We start from the raw sequence: 17,922 nt of genomic DNA on the forward strand, positions 1-17,922 counted from the left end.
CGCTGAATTTTACATAAAACTTAACATGCAAACTTAGAAAGCTTTGCAAATAAGGAATTACCAAAAAATGACAGTCTTTCAGATCAAGTAGCTTCAAGGCCTTTCTTCTGCAGTTTAAACTTCACCTTCTACTTCCACAATTGAGCATTTAAGGTGATTAAAAAAGCCAAAGTATAACTAAAAGCACAGTTCCATCAAAGGGGAAAAAAAAGCTACACCCAGAAAGCCAAAGGTTAACCTTAAAAAATGGTCACAAAGCTACTTTTGTATTTACATCAGCCATTAAAAATAAGCTCATTTAAGCGGAATAAACTGCCTCACCAGCAGCTTTAACCACATGACACTAACTTCTTCTCCCACAATTTCAAGTACGTCGAGGATGCAGGGTTATATTCTTGACCAAAACTGCACCATGTCCGTTCATCATCACTCTGGAATGCACATTCCCAAACAGGCAAGAAAACTCTGCGGGCAGAGACTATCAGGGCTATTTTAAAATACGCATTGTGCTTATAGCAGAACTGCATCTTCCAACTACCTGGAACGATATTTAAAAACAGAGACTTTGCAAACACAAAGCCCTTAAACAAGGGCAAACTTCTCCCTTTTTGAAAGCTGTTCTGATTGTACTTTTAACTTAAAAACTGCAAGAACCAAAACTATAACCCGACATTCCAGTTTGGAAAACTGAAAATTCACTCAAGTTTACAACCTTTACCTCACCTCTTTATCACTTCAGCACTCCTTATGGTACAGAAAGCAGCTCCATTGAACTTCTACATTCTGAATGTAACACATTCTAAAAAAATAACAAAAGGTTATAGATCAGGGGAAATAACTTGTGTAGAAGTTTGTCTTTCCCCATCTGTTCCCTTGTCTCTTCAAGCTTCACATTCTAAAGCAAGCTAAGGCTTTAATTTACAAAAGAGAACAAATGCACTTGAAGAGTGACAAAGTTCAAATAGAAGCAAGGAGAAAAGATAACAAATACCACTTAGCTGCAGTTTTCCCCTCTGCATCTATTTGTTCACGTCCCTGCATATTAGCTCCAATCTGTTCCACCAAAAAGAGTAATCAACAGCAGAAGTGCTTCCACACTCTAGCCCTACTTAAGCCCACCCCACCCCTTGACTCTTCAGGGGGAAGTTTCTCATCAAAACATAATGTAATTTAATTTCATGGCTAAACTTAAGTTCTTTCAGGAGCAGAGTTTCAATCGATTTTTTGTTTTCACTCTTGCCCTTAGATGTTCCTCACCACCAGCAGCCCAAACATCAGGTGTGTTAGTGGCATCTGCAAGTCAAGGACCCAGAAGGTCATTTTTGTGACAACACACGGTCTTTTCTGGGCTTTGGACAGACCAGCAGTGTAGCTTTAGGATTGCGTTACCTTTTTTTTTTCCTCAACACCCCCCCCCCCACCCCGAGCCCCCAAGAACTTCAGGTGGTTACAAGGCAAAATGGAAAAATACTTAAAAGCTCTTTTCCCATTCCACCTCTGCTTTACATCTTGCAACTACACAGTAAACCAAGCACATATTTTAGCTGCCCAGTCCTGACAAAGACATCATATACTAACCACTTCAAGGTTCAATGAGCATGTGCCAACTATCAGCTTGCACATTGGTATCATCACACTGTTGCCATTTTTCCTTCACAGTGCATTGTCAACTCAGGAATCAGTGCTCCCCAGTCATATTTACTCTCAAAAGATCAAAGACAACACATGCACCTTTACATCAACAGCACAGGTTATTGATGCATATACTTAATATTCTTAAATACCGAGACCAGCGGTACTGCAACACTTCAAGCAAGTGCAAAGTTTCTGCAGGGTTTAACTTGTTCCTCCAAACTGGAAGGAAGGCTGCCACAAAGCATTAGGTACAGGATACCTTAATACCATTACTTTAAATAATCTGCACTCCCACACACCTACACACTACACGTTATTACATCAGTATAATTAAATACAAATAGTATTACTTTGAAATAATTTTCAAAAGTAGTACTTTAGATTTTTAGATTTACTTAGGTTTTCTTTATTTTTAGGATATAATACAAATACATTCAAGATTTATTTTTTTTTTCCTACTGCTACTAGAGCTGAGTACACATTTTTTCCAAGATGGAATCTGAGCTTCTCATGTAAGCAAGTGATAAGCATCGAACCACACACAATTGCAGTATCTGGAGTTTGCACTTGGAAGTCAGCCTAAACAAGTCTGATAGAACGGTGCAGCGGACTGAATTACAAAGCATTTTTCCTTTTTAGTGGTCTCACTTTGCATTTGTTCCATAACATATTTAAGAGGCTCACATTTAAGAAAAAAAAACACACCAACAAAATTACTGAGGTATTGAAGAAAGCTACAAATAAAACACAGTAAATACAGGCAGCAGTTTGACACCCATCAAGAATGTCTGACAAGGAAAAAAATCTAGACATATCAGCACTGTAACTAAGACAAAGCTTTCTGTTGGCAGGCTGAATAGCAAGAAATCATCATGGCATTCTTAGGAGAATCGTCATTACAGTTGAAGTATGGCAGTCTCCCTACCTGTACAGGCCTGAAAAGCTGCCTTCATTCTCAGCCTATGAAGCTATCAACTGAAGTACCTAATGCAGAGACATCACTGAAGTTATTTTCTACAGCAGTTTGATACCTTTTATAAACACACAAACAAAAAGAATGAATTATGTTCAATATCTTGTTCTGACTTTGCACAGGTAAGACACACAAAGTGAAGAATCCCAAACTAATCACTACATAAAGACATGTCCAGAAAACAGAAGTGGATGCCATGGCTTCAACTTTGACATAAGAATTAACTATGCAACATATAACACAAGCAGAGAAGCGACATGCTTAGGAGACAGAGCAGCTTCTCATAAGTCTGTCTCCCTAGGTAATCATCATTTCATGAAGAATAACCCTTGATTGCTAACCAAGCTATGGTGAAGATGATGACAGGCGCATAGAGTATTTCAGAAGAGGAACTCTGCAAACAAAGACTAAAAATAAGAAGTCTATACATAACTACTCAGGCATGCTACCCATCAAACCCACCTCTTAGCAAGTATTTCCCATCTGTGCTTAACAGGCAGATGTCTTTTTCATTTACTCAGCACATTTTTTGAAATGAAAAAGCATGAATGCCATTCTAGCTGTTTATCTAACCAGCTGGAGAAGAAACTGGATAAGCTCTTGGTTAAGAGCTGAAATGTCTGTATAACTTTGGCCAATTACCTGTTTATCCCAGGTTACAGCTACGCTTCATTCAACTGTCACCCTAAAAAGCTATCAAGTTGCATGACAACAAGAACCAGATGCTGGGCGGAGAAGGAAGCAACTGAATCACCTACAGACCTGCAAAATCAGCTAGCTTTTTTTTTTTTAGAAGAATCTTTCCTAGATGAGTAAGAAACCTCAAGAGTTCAGCTTCATTACACCAGACAAATCTGTTTGATGAGTCAGTTCAATAGAAAAATACTATCAGAAGGTCACGGTTGCAGAGAAACCATTTCATCCGGAGTATTATTTGGAAAAAATCCTAAAGGCTAAATAGGTGAGGATAAAAAAAAAAAAAAAACACAACACCAACCACAGAGTGAAAGACTCAGTCAGAAAGAAGAGATGAGAAATGAAACAGTACTTCCAGCAAAGACAGTTGCAGTACACTTTTTTCAGTAGAGAAAAAAAAACAGAACTGGATAGGAAAATAAAACTTACTCTAAATAAGAGTGCTTTCAAAGCTTCACTGATTTAATACTCATACCTTCATAGTCATGTAGGTTCTAATAACTTATTAGAGAAAATTAAATGCTGTGACAATAGCTAAATTTGTACTTCTTGTATCAATGTATTGATTTAGTTGCATCTTCTCCACTAATTTTTGTAGGTTCACCTTCAGAAATCATTCCCTTTGAAATTTAATCCTCCAAGAGATACTGTAATGTTATCAACAGCTAGAGTAATGCCTCTTTTTGCCTGTGCCACTGAAGTTGATCCAGGCTAACAGATGCTGAACTGAGCTACAGAAATACAGATTTTATATATATATATATATATATGAAGAACAAACTTTCTTGCCCTACCAATCACACACAAAGAATGCAGGCTCTTTGCACCCATAAGAGTAAGAAAATACTCACTATGGAATTACACTGTTCAGTTAGTTTCCTGCTGTAAATTCATTACTCATTCTGTTCTCTTCACTGCACTGCTCTAGCAGGAAAAATTTATCACATTGCTATGCAACTTCAAATTTGTATTTTAGTGCACTGTAACTGTATACTGTTTAGCCAAACAGCGAAAGCAGTTTTAAATAAACCAGCTGCTTATCCCTGGACACGCACTACTGCTTCAAGAGATGTTAGGCACAGGTTGTGCCCATTTTGCAGTTACTGGAAATGCAGTAGACACAGTCACACTCCCCTCAAACAAGATGACAACGATGCCATGTTGCACAACAGAAACCCAGTCTTAGAATTACATAAAACTTCACATATGACTATATATATAGAGAGAGTATCAATCAAATGTTACTACTTTGTTTTCCACATGCTTAGTTTTTGATCCAAGCACACTGAACTGAAGCAGGCTTAGAAGTGAGGTGCAAGTAACCAACAGATTATGTTAGATACAAATACATTCCCTGGAGTCAAAGGTTAAACTGCAAACTGGTAAACTTTGCCCCTCACAGGTAATGGGCTATTATGCTTCTTATTGTATAGGCTCACTTGGGTTACACATCCACTTCCCGCAGACGCTCACCATGTTCTTTTCAGTGAGAATATGGACTCTCTGTAAGTGTCTTTGGAAAGCAAAAAAAAACGCTTACCCTTGTAGCATTTTAGTTGGACTATTGTAATTCTAATACTGAAGAAGTTACTGGCATTACAGTTACCAAGCATGACACCCACTAAGCATCACATACTCAAGAGAAACATTTACTTATCAGCTTCTTCCTATTCTTCATACCAATTCAAGAAAAGACATTAGATCTCAAACTTCTATACGACATGCGCTATATTTCAGGAAACGCCTTTCCACTGTACTGGTCATCACCAATAAAGGACCATTGTTTCATAATCCCTTCCCTCCCCTCCTCTGCCCAGTCACACATGCTCTTTATCTCCGTAATCCACCCACTCTTTAAAGCCACCACATCAACTTTTCAAGACTGCTTGTTAGCAGCAGCTCTGAAGAAACCACACAAACCAAATCTCTCACAGACATGACTATTTTTGAAGTGAAAATTAACACGAATACAATTAAATGGAGACGAGTCAACAGTTGGGCCCAGATAAGAACTCTGTGTGCAGTCAGCAGGGGAGAAGTGTTGTTACAGAAAAAGGGGGCTAAAAGCATGGAATGAGAGCCAGCTTTGTTCACAGTCAGTAGCCTAAGTGCCTATCAGTCAGCAAAAGCATTTTTAAAACAGCTGCATCAAAGCTTTCTGCAAGTTAGTCAGCATGTGACAGGCCAGCACATTACAACAGTGCCACAGCAATCTCTGCATAATAGGAGTGCTCGGAGTGACCCCAAAGGTCAGTGTTTTCAAGCATTCCAGTAATCTGTAAATTGCCTTGGCTTACCACTTGGAAGCAACATAATTACATTGCTTGAAGGACTAGGACAGTAAAGACAGATTTTAGGTATTATGCTTTGGTCAACTATATACTAACCTCTACATTGTAAGTATATCCAGGGAATATGGACTAATGTACAAATAAAAAATAATGGAACATTAAAACATGGAAAAATCTGCTTTTCTGACAGAGGAAAAACTAAGTTTTGTAACACTGTCTATAGCATTTTACTAAGTATATATTTTTTTTATTTCTCTATTTTCTTTATGTTCCAAAATGTTTAAAGTTATTTTCTACAAAATTAATTTTTAAACACAGAAACTACAGAGTAAATTAAAAGGTGCTGTTCTGGAAATTAAAAGGTAGAGCAAGCAAAATCTAGTTTCATACTAAGCATCCAGTTCCATTTGAAAACTGGTACTTTCTATAAGAGAAAAGAGAAGTGATTACTGCCAGCTAAAAACATTCCAAGCAATTTACTCTTGGCAAAGGAAGGCCAGTCATTGACTTGATTCAAAGATTTTTCTAGAAATAGAAAAGAAAAATTGGATCACTCAATCTACCTCATAGGACAAAAAACTTAGCATTTAGTTGCCAACAGCCTAATCAGGACTGTAGTAACACAAACTATTTCAACATGCCATTTGATTCATGCGCTTCTGCTGCCGCACTCCCCCGCGCGTAGCACACCAGCCGGATCGCAAGGCGCGTGGAACAAGTACCCGTATCTGCAGCTCACCACACGGCTTACTTCACCCTGCCCTGGGTGGCCCTTCTGCTGCACCGAAGGCCACTGTCTGCTTACTTCACCGCTATACCACTAAAACTGATTTCTACTACACTCTAGGTGACTTCAAGCATTCTTCATCCACACAGAAGGGAGTAAGACCAAGGACAAATACAAAGAACACTAAAAATTCTCCACTTTAATTCAATCGTAGAGAAGCAGTGAAAAAGCCCATACAACATTTCTGACTGCTTGCCTTTGTTTGCAGTATTTTTATTATCAGTAACTACTTAAGGTATGCTTTATTTTTTTAAAGGGAGATAGTCAATGTAATCAGAAGTCCAGGCTAAAAGCAAGCCGCAGCCTAAGTTTAAAAGGCATCTCCTGCAGGTTTGCATTTTAAGCTAAGATGCTAGCACAATTTGAAGTACAGGACATAAATCTCACATTGCTGTCAACCAAACTAAGTTCACAGTCAAAAAGATAGTCCCAACATTATCAATAACCCAACTGACCTAAAAGTTATCCTCATAATGCTGAAAGGAGAAAAAAAAAAAAAAAAAAAAAAAAAAAGGCAAGCAGTGATCTCAGCAACTCTTAACCACTGGCTTCTTTACTATTGTTTACACATCTTCCCAAGATAAAGAGGCACTTACTGGCTGCAGATAATGTAACAAGTAAGAAAACCTTTTAAGTTAGCATTGGTTTATTTCAAATGAATCATCTCTGGCTTTATATACCCTCAAAGGCAAAGAGAGATCTTCAAAACTAAAAATCCAAATATACACATAATGTGTATTTCAACTTCCAACCCCAGAATTCCTCTTAACAGGCAAGACAGGAAGCTATAAAATCAGAGAAAAACTACAAAATTTCATTTAGAACATGGCACGTACTGATTACACAATCTTACACTTCAGATTGAAAATTTAACTCAAAAAGACCTCCTTGATAAAGGATGGAATGGGTTCCTGGGAATAGCACCCCAGCGGAGAAACTGGGACTCGTGCTTTACTGGAGACATGTTTTGAACACTCTCCTCTCCCAAGGGGAACGGCAGTTTCTATTGGTTAGAGAGTCATTTCCTAACTTTTATTCTCTTCCTGTGGTGGAGGGGAAGTGACATTCCTTTACAGTCCTATTTGCAGCTCTTCTCGGTGTGCAATAGCCCCTGCCCCAGGTCATCCCCAGTATCAGGAGGGCAGAAACCACAGAACATTTGAGGAAGCTGACAAATAGCAACAAATAAAAATCATATCCTTAACATTAAAAATACTGCCAGTATTCACAGAGCATTTGGGGATTGGGAATGGTGGATGAGGTGGTGTTCCCTCTCAGCTAGAGGAGAAAGGCGTACTGCGAAAGCAAGTAGTTCTGAACTACCCCTCTTCATTAAACAGACTGTTTTAGCTGAAGAGGAGAACTTTCCTTAAGTGAGACACCTGATTCATAAGAAGAGTTTTCATTTCACAGGAATTGGTACTACATTTTGGACCAATTCAAATTATCACTCTTCGTACAACTGGGAGTACTTAGGCCAGCATCTCCTCTCCCTGAAAACAGCACAGTATTCTCCGAAAGAAGAGCTCTTCCTTTTACTCCACCTGTAACTCAGGTCCTATCAACAAGAACAGTTAAGCTAGCAAGATCAAAGACTTTCAGATGATGCTTGCTTTGTCAGCTAGCTACACAAAACTTACAAATGCCTATCTATACTTTTTAAGAGGATGTGGCTTGCCAAGGTATCCTCATACTCAAGATTCTGCCCTTTCTCAGTTACCTGGGAATATGTTCAGATAAATACTGTAACTGAAGAGGAACACCCAAATTCGCGTGTGTGATGACTTCCAATATTTCCAAATGCAGTACAAGAAAGAATAAGCAGTAGGTGCATTTCAGCACGTTGACTGCTTCTGAGCTATCTTTTATTTGCTTTAGGATTTAAAATAGCTTTTATGATTTTATCTTCCTCTCTCTACTGCCTTCAGCTCTCTCTCACTGAAAGCAGCAATAAGCAAATGAGCTCACATGACAGCTACAAGAAACAATACTCCTGCAACTTGAGCAAGACATCTAAGTTTTATTACGGCTCTTTCAGAGGTGAGGTATGATACTTTTTTTTTAAAAGCAATCTTTAAATACAACTACGCAGTTAGTCTTGAAGAGACAGTTCTGTGAGTAAGGCTTAGTCACACAACACAAGGTTTCACAGTAATTATTTGGAGAGTCCAGACACCTCAGCTTTTGAGCTAAGGTTTTTGTTTCTTTGCTGGGAAGGGCAGAGGCAAGAAAGAAGAGAAAGAATAGGTAGCTGACTCAGGATTAAAAACCTGACTGCTTGCCTTTGGCTCCTTCTTTCCTTTCGTGCTCTTCTTCCTCAAATATCATGTAGTATTTCCCTCCCCAACTGTTTTCTTTCTGTAGTAGTTCTCCTCCCATCACAGTTCCCACCTTTGGCTTAGCCAACAGAAGCTTGCACAAAAACGCAAGAAAGGTAGGCAAATACAATCAAAACATAACCCAAGACAGATCTTTGGCCTCCATCTCATTTAAGTTCATCTGAGAAACCAGATGCCCACCTTTTGTTCAGAAGATGATGGAATTCAAACAGCTCAAAGTACTGCACAGACCTAGCTATTCCAGCTTTCCCCTCTCAGTTCTTAAGAGACCAACTTCACCTGATGCTATCGCACTTGGCACCTCCATGAAGGAGAACATGCTAATGCAGACATTTTCAGTTTCACAGATACCCAAGAAATACTGGGTGGCAAATACAATATTCTGCCAAGACACATAATATCAAAAGAACTGGGGTGGGGTGTGGACACGACAACAATTTGCAGTGATACAGTGGCTCTGCCACTCACTTCAGTAAATAACAGTGCATTGACTTATACCATCTTTACACAAAATTCGCAGATCTGCTGCTGACTGCAACATAAACTTAAAATTCTGATAAAGCTATGGTATACAGTCAAGAAGCTTCCTAACCATCCCCCAAGATGGTATTTCATTGCCCACTTATCACCTTACAGATAAATGATACTTATTTTTCAGTCTAACTGGTACTGTTGCACCTAAGATATGTAAAATACGGGGGGTCAGCAGCTGCAAGATGAATACAATAGACTAAATATTCCGAGCTGCATAGTGACAGGCTATTCAAACAATCCTACTGATAGATCTCCTAATGGGAAACTCAGCAGTTTCCTGGGCAGCTCTAGGGGGCATTTACCATCTAACTGCCAATAATAAACAAACTACAGTAAACTACATGAGCAAGACTGGCAGAAAGAAGCTGGCGTAACACAGAGTTCTTCTACAGCACCGTATCCAATTCAGATGAAACATGTTATTCGTTCAAGCCATTAATATGCTTTTTATAAGCCTGCAAACCTTTATTGTATTCTCTAGCTAAAGGCTCCCTGGTTTAGGAGCATTAATCCAGTCTACATTATCCATAGGGGGAGAAACCCAAACAACATGCAAGTCCATTTATTTCTCTCATACAAGATTACCCTCCAGGAATTTCCATTCCTACATAGCTGGGTTATTAACAGAGGGGTTTATCCCGTGTGATGGCCAATTACTTTCCACAACTTAATTTCAATTTTGAAGGAAACACAAGTGCTTTTGTCAGAAAGCCATGCCTTCAAGCTTAGCTTTAAGTTCTTAATACCCACTGGAAATAACTATTTCAGGGAGTCCAGAATTACAGGAAAAGTCTGTATCTTTTCCACCTAACATTATGCTGGAAAACTACTTCATATGGAGGCGTTCATGCGCAAAGGAGGATTTTTCCAGATAACGCATAGGAACAGTGCTGCGTAAAGAGAGAAATTTTTTAAACAAGCATCCTGTGCTGAGAGGGTTAACATGATACAGCCTTCTCCCAGACTTAGTTCTGGGGAAGCCAGCCATCTAAAATGAACATGAATTACAGATTATGAGTCTTGGAATTTGTTCAAATAAACAGTACTTGGCATACTTAGCCCCAGGTACTATCCCGATCTCGTATTAGTTACAACTGACTAATTATTTGATAACACACTGTCAAGCAGCACCTTTTAAAGTTACCTCTCCAAGAGTTTTACAGGTACAGGAATTCCAATTGTTACTTTCCATTACATACAGCGAATCTTTAGATGGCATAATTTAAGCCTGTATTTTCAATTAATCTGAAAGCAACTACGTAAATATTCACCTCTTTTTAAAATTTTGTTGACTGCTAATTTTTTTATTGTTTTATAGCAATGTGTGCTAAGTCAGTCCTTTTGCAAACTCATGCCACTACTGTTCATAATTTAAGTAATAAAAAAACCTGACATCATTGTTCAAATTTCACAATCTGTCCTGTTTCATTATGTTACTGCTTCTAGTTATTATTTAAGGTTATTACTTCCTTTTAATTAACTCTACTTAAAAAATTGAGCAGTGTTGCCTCAGCCATGTTAATTCTTCATAATTTTTGTTTTATCCAACTTCATAATGAATATAAACAAAGTAATTAATGCTGTAGCAACAGTGACACTGTGGTCTAAAGAAAGATCATCAACAATGTTTGTAGGAAAGGGCAAGGAATGTTCTTCCAGCCACACCAACTCTTCTTAAAAAGCTTGACCACATGCTCTGAAGTGTATTAACAAGTTTAAAAGATATGATTTCTTTCTCTATGCTTAGTCCATGACCCACCTGGATACATCATAAGAAACTGTTACCACCTTAGAGTGCAAATAAAATTTAAAGCTGTATACTTAAAAGGGGGTCATCTGCTGAACGACTCGTGACCCTGGGGGGCAGAGGGGAAGACGGTTACTGGACCCCACTCAAACCGGAGAGGGAACAGCCTCTACAGTCCCAAAGGACCATGAGTTGAAAACTAGTCGCCGCCTGGTTTAGGAGGGGTGGGGGAAATATTTTGTAATGAAGCTCCTAAGAAAAGAACTCCAATATAAAAAGCAGTGGCAAGGAAGGCAGAAGACTGCTCTTCAGCACAGTACTCACTGGGAAAAGGCTTGGAACTACAAATCAAACAAACTGCTTACTTTCACTCAATTCCTATTTTTAGCACATCAAGCACTTTGCTTACGTGGGGGTGGGGAGACGAGCAGAGTATCAGAGCAGTACCAAGTTCTGTTACTGCTTGCCCCGCTATGGAAAACTAACAAAACATCTTCTGGTGAGTTATGCGGGCCAAAAAGGGTCATGGTGTGCGTGCCCACTTCTTACAGGAACACGAACTTCTCCAACACAACACTCCCTACTGCTATCATCTTACTGAATTTAGGCTGCCCTCCCCCACCACAAAAGGGCAGAACATCTGTTTATAATGGATTAGGAAACAAGAATCCTATTAGAGACTACTAAATACCCTTGAGAAAATAAATACTATTTTAACATAAAGCCAATATTTAATTTTTTAGCACCTACAATACAGTTTCCAAGTGTCTAAACAAATCCCGAAGTGCAAAGGCAGCAAAGAACTCCACAGAGCTACTGAAGAACCTACAGAGCCAGGAACAGCAAACAGAAGCAAAGCGCCCAGTCCTCCACTCACTGGGACAGTTCTCCAACCCTGCAGTAGCACATCCACATTGATCAAACAGCCCACAGGGCCTGTGGCTTAAGGAATTATCTAAGGATATACCACAGCAGGAAAATCCCACGGATAACCAGGCAGAAACCATTGTCCCTGGAAAAATCACCACATCTGTGGCCTCAACAGCGCTTGTTCCTCTGTAGGACCAAGGCACCCAAATTGGACCTTACAGCACTCAGATGAGCATGCGCCTCCATTTTCTCAGATCACAGCCCCTTGAAGCAAGGGCACTCCTATTTTTGAGTGTAGAGCGCATGTTTGAATAATCTGTCCCTGAAACAGCGTAATTATAAGACAAGACAATGTTTTCATTTCAGGACTCTCTGGACTCAGCATAAACACACAGCACAGAATCACAGGATTCGTTTTAAGACTTCCCTGCGGCTGGTTGCTTAATCAGTACATTCAGCAAAGAAGTCATTAGTAATATATTTGCCTGAGAAAACACTGAGCATAGTTTGATATTAATTATTGCTGCCTCTATACCATGACAACCAGGAAAAATTGAGGGGATATAAACCACCAATGTCTTTCTTAACCAAAGGGTAGTCTGCTGTACACATTACATAACTTCAGCCTCCTGTAACCTTAACGATAAGCATTTGCTTCAAACAAACACTGAGAATTTGACACAGTGTCAATAAATCAAACACTGCAGCTATTAATTTTGACACAGACACACATACAGCTTCACTCTCCCCACACTGTGACTATGATCTGATTTCCCCCCCTCCCCAATATAGACAAGACACCACCTTTCCTCTAGTTATAGAGGACAGAGAACAACACAGAAGAGTGGACCCAATTTCATACTTCAAGCTTATTGGCACGGCCTGTAGCAAAATGCGCAAACAGTTGGGTCCTTGGTCAGAACTTGGTCACAACCAACTTTGATAAGTTTTTGGATGAGTGCTTTGACCTGAGACAGAAAATACTTTTGCGCACTATTTCAAGTAATAAAACGAAAGCATTTAGCACAATTCACAGCTTCAGTAGTTCACTAGTTACAGTTCTGTCTTCAACTGAGTATCTTATGCCGAGGACTTGTTATCAAGTGTTTTCATGAGCCCTCATACCACAAAGTTTTGGACGCGACAGTATACCATAGTGTCAACGTAGACATATCCTCAAGCTTAAAGAGCACTCTCAACTTCGAGCATCGATTCAAAATACCCTGTTTTGAGCCTTTTTTGCATAGACAGGAGCCCAGTATTTCTACTCACGGTACATCAGTAGTACAATGTGCACCTTAAAATACCTCTGACGTACAATAACTCATTTCTAGATGTTTTCCTTGAAACAAAGATTAGCTAGCTGGTCACTGATAATGCCTCACTGATTTTCCACTCTATAAAGGCGGAACCAGCTACCAGGCACAGTCGCATTTCCAGCTCTGTTTACATTACAGTAATCTTTGCGCTGCATGTTGAACCAGAAGCAAACTCCAGAACATACTTCATCATGACCTACAGAGTGTGGAGCTCATGGCTCTTCTCACATTACAACTAAATTCAGACTGGAAAATGCACCTCAACTATCATTTAGTAGCTGAAGTTGCCTCTGGTAATAACTGTAACAGTCAAAGAATTTAAGAAAATCCAAACCTGAAATATAGGTAATTTCTTCTTTGAAAATAAACATTAAAGTAAGTATTTCCTAAGGTTCAAATACAACTTACGGGAACACTATCAAAATTCAATGCAGTCATTTTACAGATTTTTTTTTTTCCAAGTAGAAGGTAGATTTTGATGCTAACACCCAATCCTCAGCTTATTTCCATACCTGGTGCTACTTCCCCATAGGCATTTGCTACGTATTTTTTTTCTTCTTGGTTGTTACAGATTAAGAATCTCACCAACAACCTGAGATTCGATCTAACATTATGGTGTTAACGTAGACTTAAATGGGAAAGCCAAAACATTGTTCCAAACTTAGCTATCTCATAGATTATAGCACATTAAAAGCCACTTTGAAATCTTCTGCATATACCCTCTACAACAAATACACTGGTGTCTCCAAATAGGATTTGGGATAGAACGCTAACCCACATTTACAAAAACTATACATCATTCCCTCTAGCAGAGGAAACCAAAGAGTTCCTGCAATCAGCTAGTCTTAAACTGTTAATGTGATCAAGCTCTCAACTTGTGATTGAAGTGGTAGATAATAGATACATGCCTGGAGCTAGAAAGACGGTTAGAAAAAACAAAATCCAAGTAATGACAGGATTGAGATTAAAGACCGAGAAATATTCTTTATGCACGCATTTAAAACTTGAAGGAAGTCTCAAGAACTCAGGTTCAGCATTCAAAAAGGTTCAAGGATTCAACAAGTTCTGTCCCCACCTTTACTACTAAAAAGCATTTGTATTCTTTTTTAACCAATGTGGATTATATTTGAACGCTCAGCTTGAAGGCGGAGAGCTTTACATCTCATTACCAATACCCCGACACAGTCACTCCCACAGCATCCATCAGCATTGTTCAAAAAGACACCAGAACAGATTCGGCCCCCTGCATTTTGCAATCACAGCCACCACTAGACTGGACTGCAAGCAAGATTTCATTTCTCTCACCATTTTCTATTGTGTACTACCAACAGCTACAGCAAGCATTTCAAATCTTAATAAAAACACATTCTTTTACAGCACAGCAGGGAAAAAGTTAAGTAACCAAAACTGAAGGGCAGTGGAAGGTAGCATAAAGATTGTCGATAATGGAGCATAACACAATCAATCATACCAGTCAAGATTCTCACATGTACAAATAAGAATTATTCAGCTAATCAAAAAAACCTTTTTTTTTTTTTTAGTTCTCTTCTGGTCAAGTGTGCCACGATAAACGTGGACACGACACAATGCCCACAAAGCTAAAAAGTATGTTAAGTAACTATTAAGAGAAAACCATTCAGAGTTTTTTTTTTTTAATGCATTACAACCCCAAAAATGAGAAACCAGAGACCATGTCAGAAGGGGTGATTGAAGGAAACAAGATCTGAAACTTGAACATAGAAATACTCCAATATTTTAGTATTTCTCAAGTATTTATAATCTCCTCATCTACAACTATTCAGGCTATATGAACAGCAGTCCATGAACTCACGGCTGAAGCAGAAACAACTCTCCCCATCTACTGAAAGCATTTCTGTTTTGACAAGGAAAATTCCCATGAACGGTGTACATAAGATTCCAGTCTCTAAAGACGTTTTGTGATCAAGATCAAAAAGGGAAGAAATAACTTTGATAAAAGGCTATCACAGACTGTAAGAGTTTACACTGAAAAAGTTACAGGACCTATAAAATTTATTTTTTTTTTCCTGAGAAAGAGATATACTATTTCAAACACATGACTGTTACAAAAACTGGAAGTTATACCAGTGAAGAGTTAAACTTGAGGGAGACTGTAGTCTGTAACATTCTTAAATTAACATAACCTTTCAGTACAATTAGTTTGGCTGATACTGTATACATGCTCCAAGGGCCAATTTGATATGACCACGATCTGGAAGAAGTTTCAAATAACTGCTGCGGTAAGATACAACCTCCAATTTTACACCAGTCTACAGTCCAAATAGATAATACTTCTGTATTTAGAAAAAAAATAAACTTTTCTTAAGAAAGCATATGCACGTGTGGAATGCAATATTTTGCCATAGTCTCACAAAATGGTTATATTTTATGGGAGTATCTGGAACTGGAAGCCTTGCACCCCAATTTTATACAAGAGAATATCTGCAAAATTTAAGCTGATGCAATTTCTCACAGTTCCTCGCATGGCAGAATTCTAACACAACACTATTCAGGAGCAAAGACAACATTTATCTTCAAGTCTTGCCTGTGGTTAATACAAATGCATTTGAACAGGGGAAAAAAAAATACACTTTATCTGTCTCCGTAGCTTACTTACACAACCAGTTTGAAGTATTATCCAAAATAAATGACTTGTCTGATCATACACATTTATTGTTGAAATGTGTACACCTAAAGGTTAAAATGTAATAAAAGATCTCTGAAAGCATACTTAGACAGGGGCGTGCACCTCAGCAGGTCAACACTGACATTCTAAGTTTTTTAAAACTGCACTCCGGAAGCTGAAGTTACCCTGTATACACCTTGAAAGCAAAACTAAAGACTTCGGAGCTGATAAAATCACCACAGCCAACAATATCTCATAACTAGTAAGCTTACCAGTAACTTAGCATTTCAAGCAGCCTTAAGATTTCCAGCAGTAATGCAAGAAGGTGTGTATTCTGCTTCAGCCTGCAGAACCTCACTCCTGAGTAAGTGCATACCAGCAAGTGACATCAGACCGAAACCACATAGTTTCACTCGAGAGCAAACACCACAAAGCCGAGCTCCAGCTAGCGCACGACAGGAACTTGTCACACCGAAGCCTGGGCAGCTACTCAGGAGTCACAGTTGAAGACCAGCTCGAAATTTAGAGTCGGACCAGTTTCCGAGCAAACCTTTAATTTCAGGCGAAGGGAAAATAACCTGTTGAGCGCTGCGAGCTCCACCTGTTTCCCCGGGGGAGGCTGAGCATTGCTCACCGCCGGGGAGGCGGGAGCACACACCCCGCAACCCGCACCTGCGCCGCCAACACCTACGGATCAGGTGGAGGCACCGGCACCAGTTTCCGAGGGATTACCGCCGCCCCAAATCTGTTTACCGTATGTCAGCAACAATCATCCCCGACCCATTCGGCGGCTGCAGAAGAATCCCGCAGTACTGGACTCTCCCGGTTAAACCTTTCCTAATTGCTACTCGGCTCCTCGGCCTGGAACAAAAGGGCACGGCCTGCCCCGGCGTGCAGGCAGCGCGCACCCACCGCCCCTGCCCCGCAGACGAGGGGGGGGGGGGGGGCGCCACCGCGAACTTCTCCCGGGGGGCCCGGCCGCCCCCCCTCGCGCAGGGCTCCGCTCCTAGGAGCGCGCCCGGGGTCGGCGCGGACCCGTCCCGCCGCCCGCGGCGCTCCCCGCCCGCCAGCCGGGCGCCGCCGCGCGTCCAACAGGTAGGCGGGAGGGGAGCGCCGCGGGAGGCGGCGGCGGGGCAGCGGTCCCGGGCCGGGCTGGGGGGGCTGCAGGCCACCTGCGCGGAGGCTCGCCGGGCGCCCAGGGAAAACGGCCGGGAAGTCCCAGCCCGCCTCGCCCACCCCCTCTGGCCGAGCGGCCCCTTCCCGGCTTCCCGAGACCCCGCGATGGGAGGGTAGGGGGGGCGAGGGAACTCGCTACCGGCGGAGCACGGGCTCGGCGGGGAAAAGGCTCCCCAGCGGCCGCGCCGCCGCCAAAACCGCGCCGGGGAGACGGCGAGGATTAGAGCGGGGAGGGAAGCGCCGCCGCCGCCCCGGGGCCGAGCCTTACCTTGGTGGACGCCGCCGCGGCCCTGGCAGACATTTTGTTTCCTTCTCTCCCCCGGAGTAGGGCGAGCGTCTGTGTGTGTGCGCGCCTGCAACTACTCAGGCCGGGGGAGAGCAACTCCCCACCGCCGCCCGCGCCTCACGCAGCTGCCCGAATAAACATCCCAGGGCGCGGGGGGGAGGAGGAAGAGGAGGGCGGCAGGGAAGGGGCGGGGACGGGGGAGGAGGGAGGAAGAAAGAAGGAGGAAGGGGAGCGGAGGCTCAAGTTTGGAAAAAAGTCCGGGCTCTCTCCCGCAGCCGCCGCCGGAGCCCGCCCGGGGTGCCGAGCGCGGGAGCGGCGCCACCGCCCTCTTCCCGCCCGCCCGGCCCCTCAGCGGCCGCGCCGCGCGCCACCCCCTCGCCCGGCAGCTGCCGCGTGCCGTTCCCCCCGCGCAGCCACTGACATGTCTGACTGCCGGCGCGGCCCATCCCGCCCGCGGGGGAGGGGGGGGTGGCGGAGAGCGCCCCGCCCCGCCGCCGCGCCCTCTCGCCCGTCCCGGGCACAGCAAACGGCGGGCGAGTTGCGGCGGCGAGCGGGCGCTCCCGACCCCGCCGCTCTTGCCGGCCGCCGCGCGGCGCGGAGTCGCCCGCAGGGCCTGGGCCGCCGC

The 17,922-nt window shown here is 41.9% G+C and overlaps 1 protein-coding gene across 7 annotated transcripts in view; it reads right to left on the reverse strand.

Annotated features, from left to right (window-relative positions):
* Window positions 1–17,922, reverse strand: part of TJP1 (tight junction protein 1) — a 164,858-nt gene that overhangs the window by 59,921 nt on the left and 87,015 nt on the right. The window contains exon 1 of one of the 7 annotated variants that reach the window (XM_086756839.1): window positions 17,280–17,623. The exons of the other annotated variants lie outside the window; for them this stretch is intronic. Coding sequence (XP_086612965.1) covers window positions 17,280–17,312 — 33 coding nt within the window. The 5' untranslated portion in view covers window positions 17,313–17,623. Of the gene's footprint in view, window positions 1–17,279; window positions 17,624–17,922 lie in introns of those variants that run through there. 7 annotated transcript variants of the gene reach the window in all.

Source organism: Chlamydotis macqueenii, chromosome 12, assembly GCF_036417535.1.
Source record: "Chlamydotis macqueenii isolate bChlMac1 chromosome 12, bChlMac1.mat, whole genome shotgun sequence".
NCBI lineage: Eukaryota > Metazoa > Chordata > Aves > Otidiformes > Otididae > Chlamydotis > Chlamydotis macqueenii.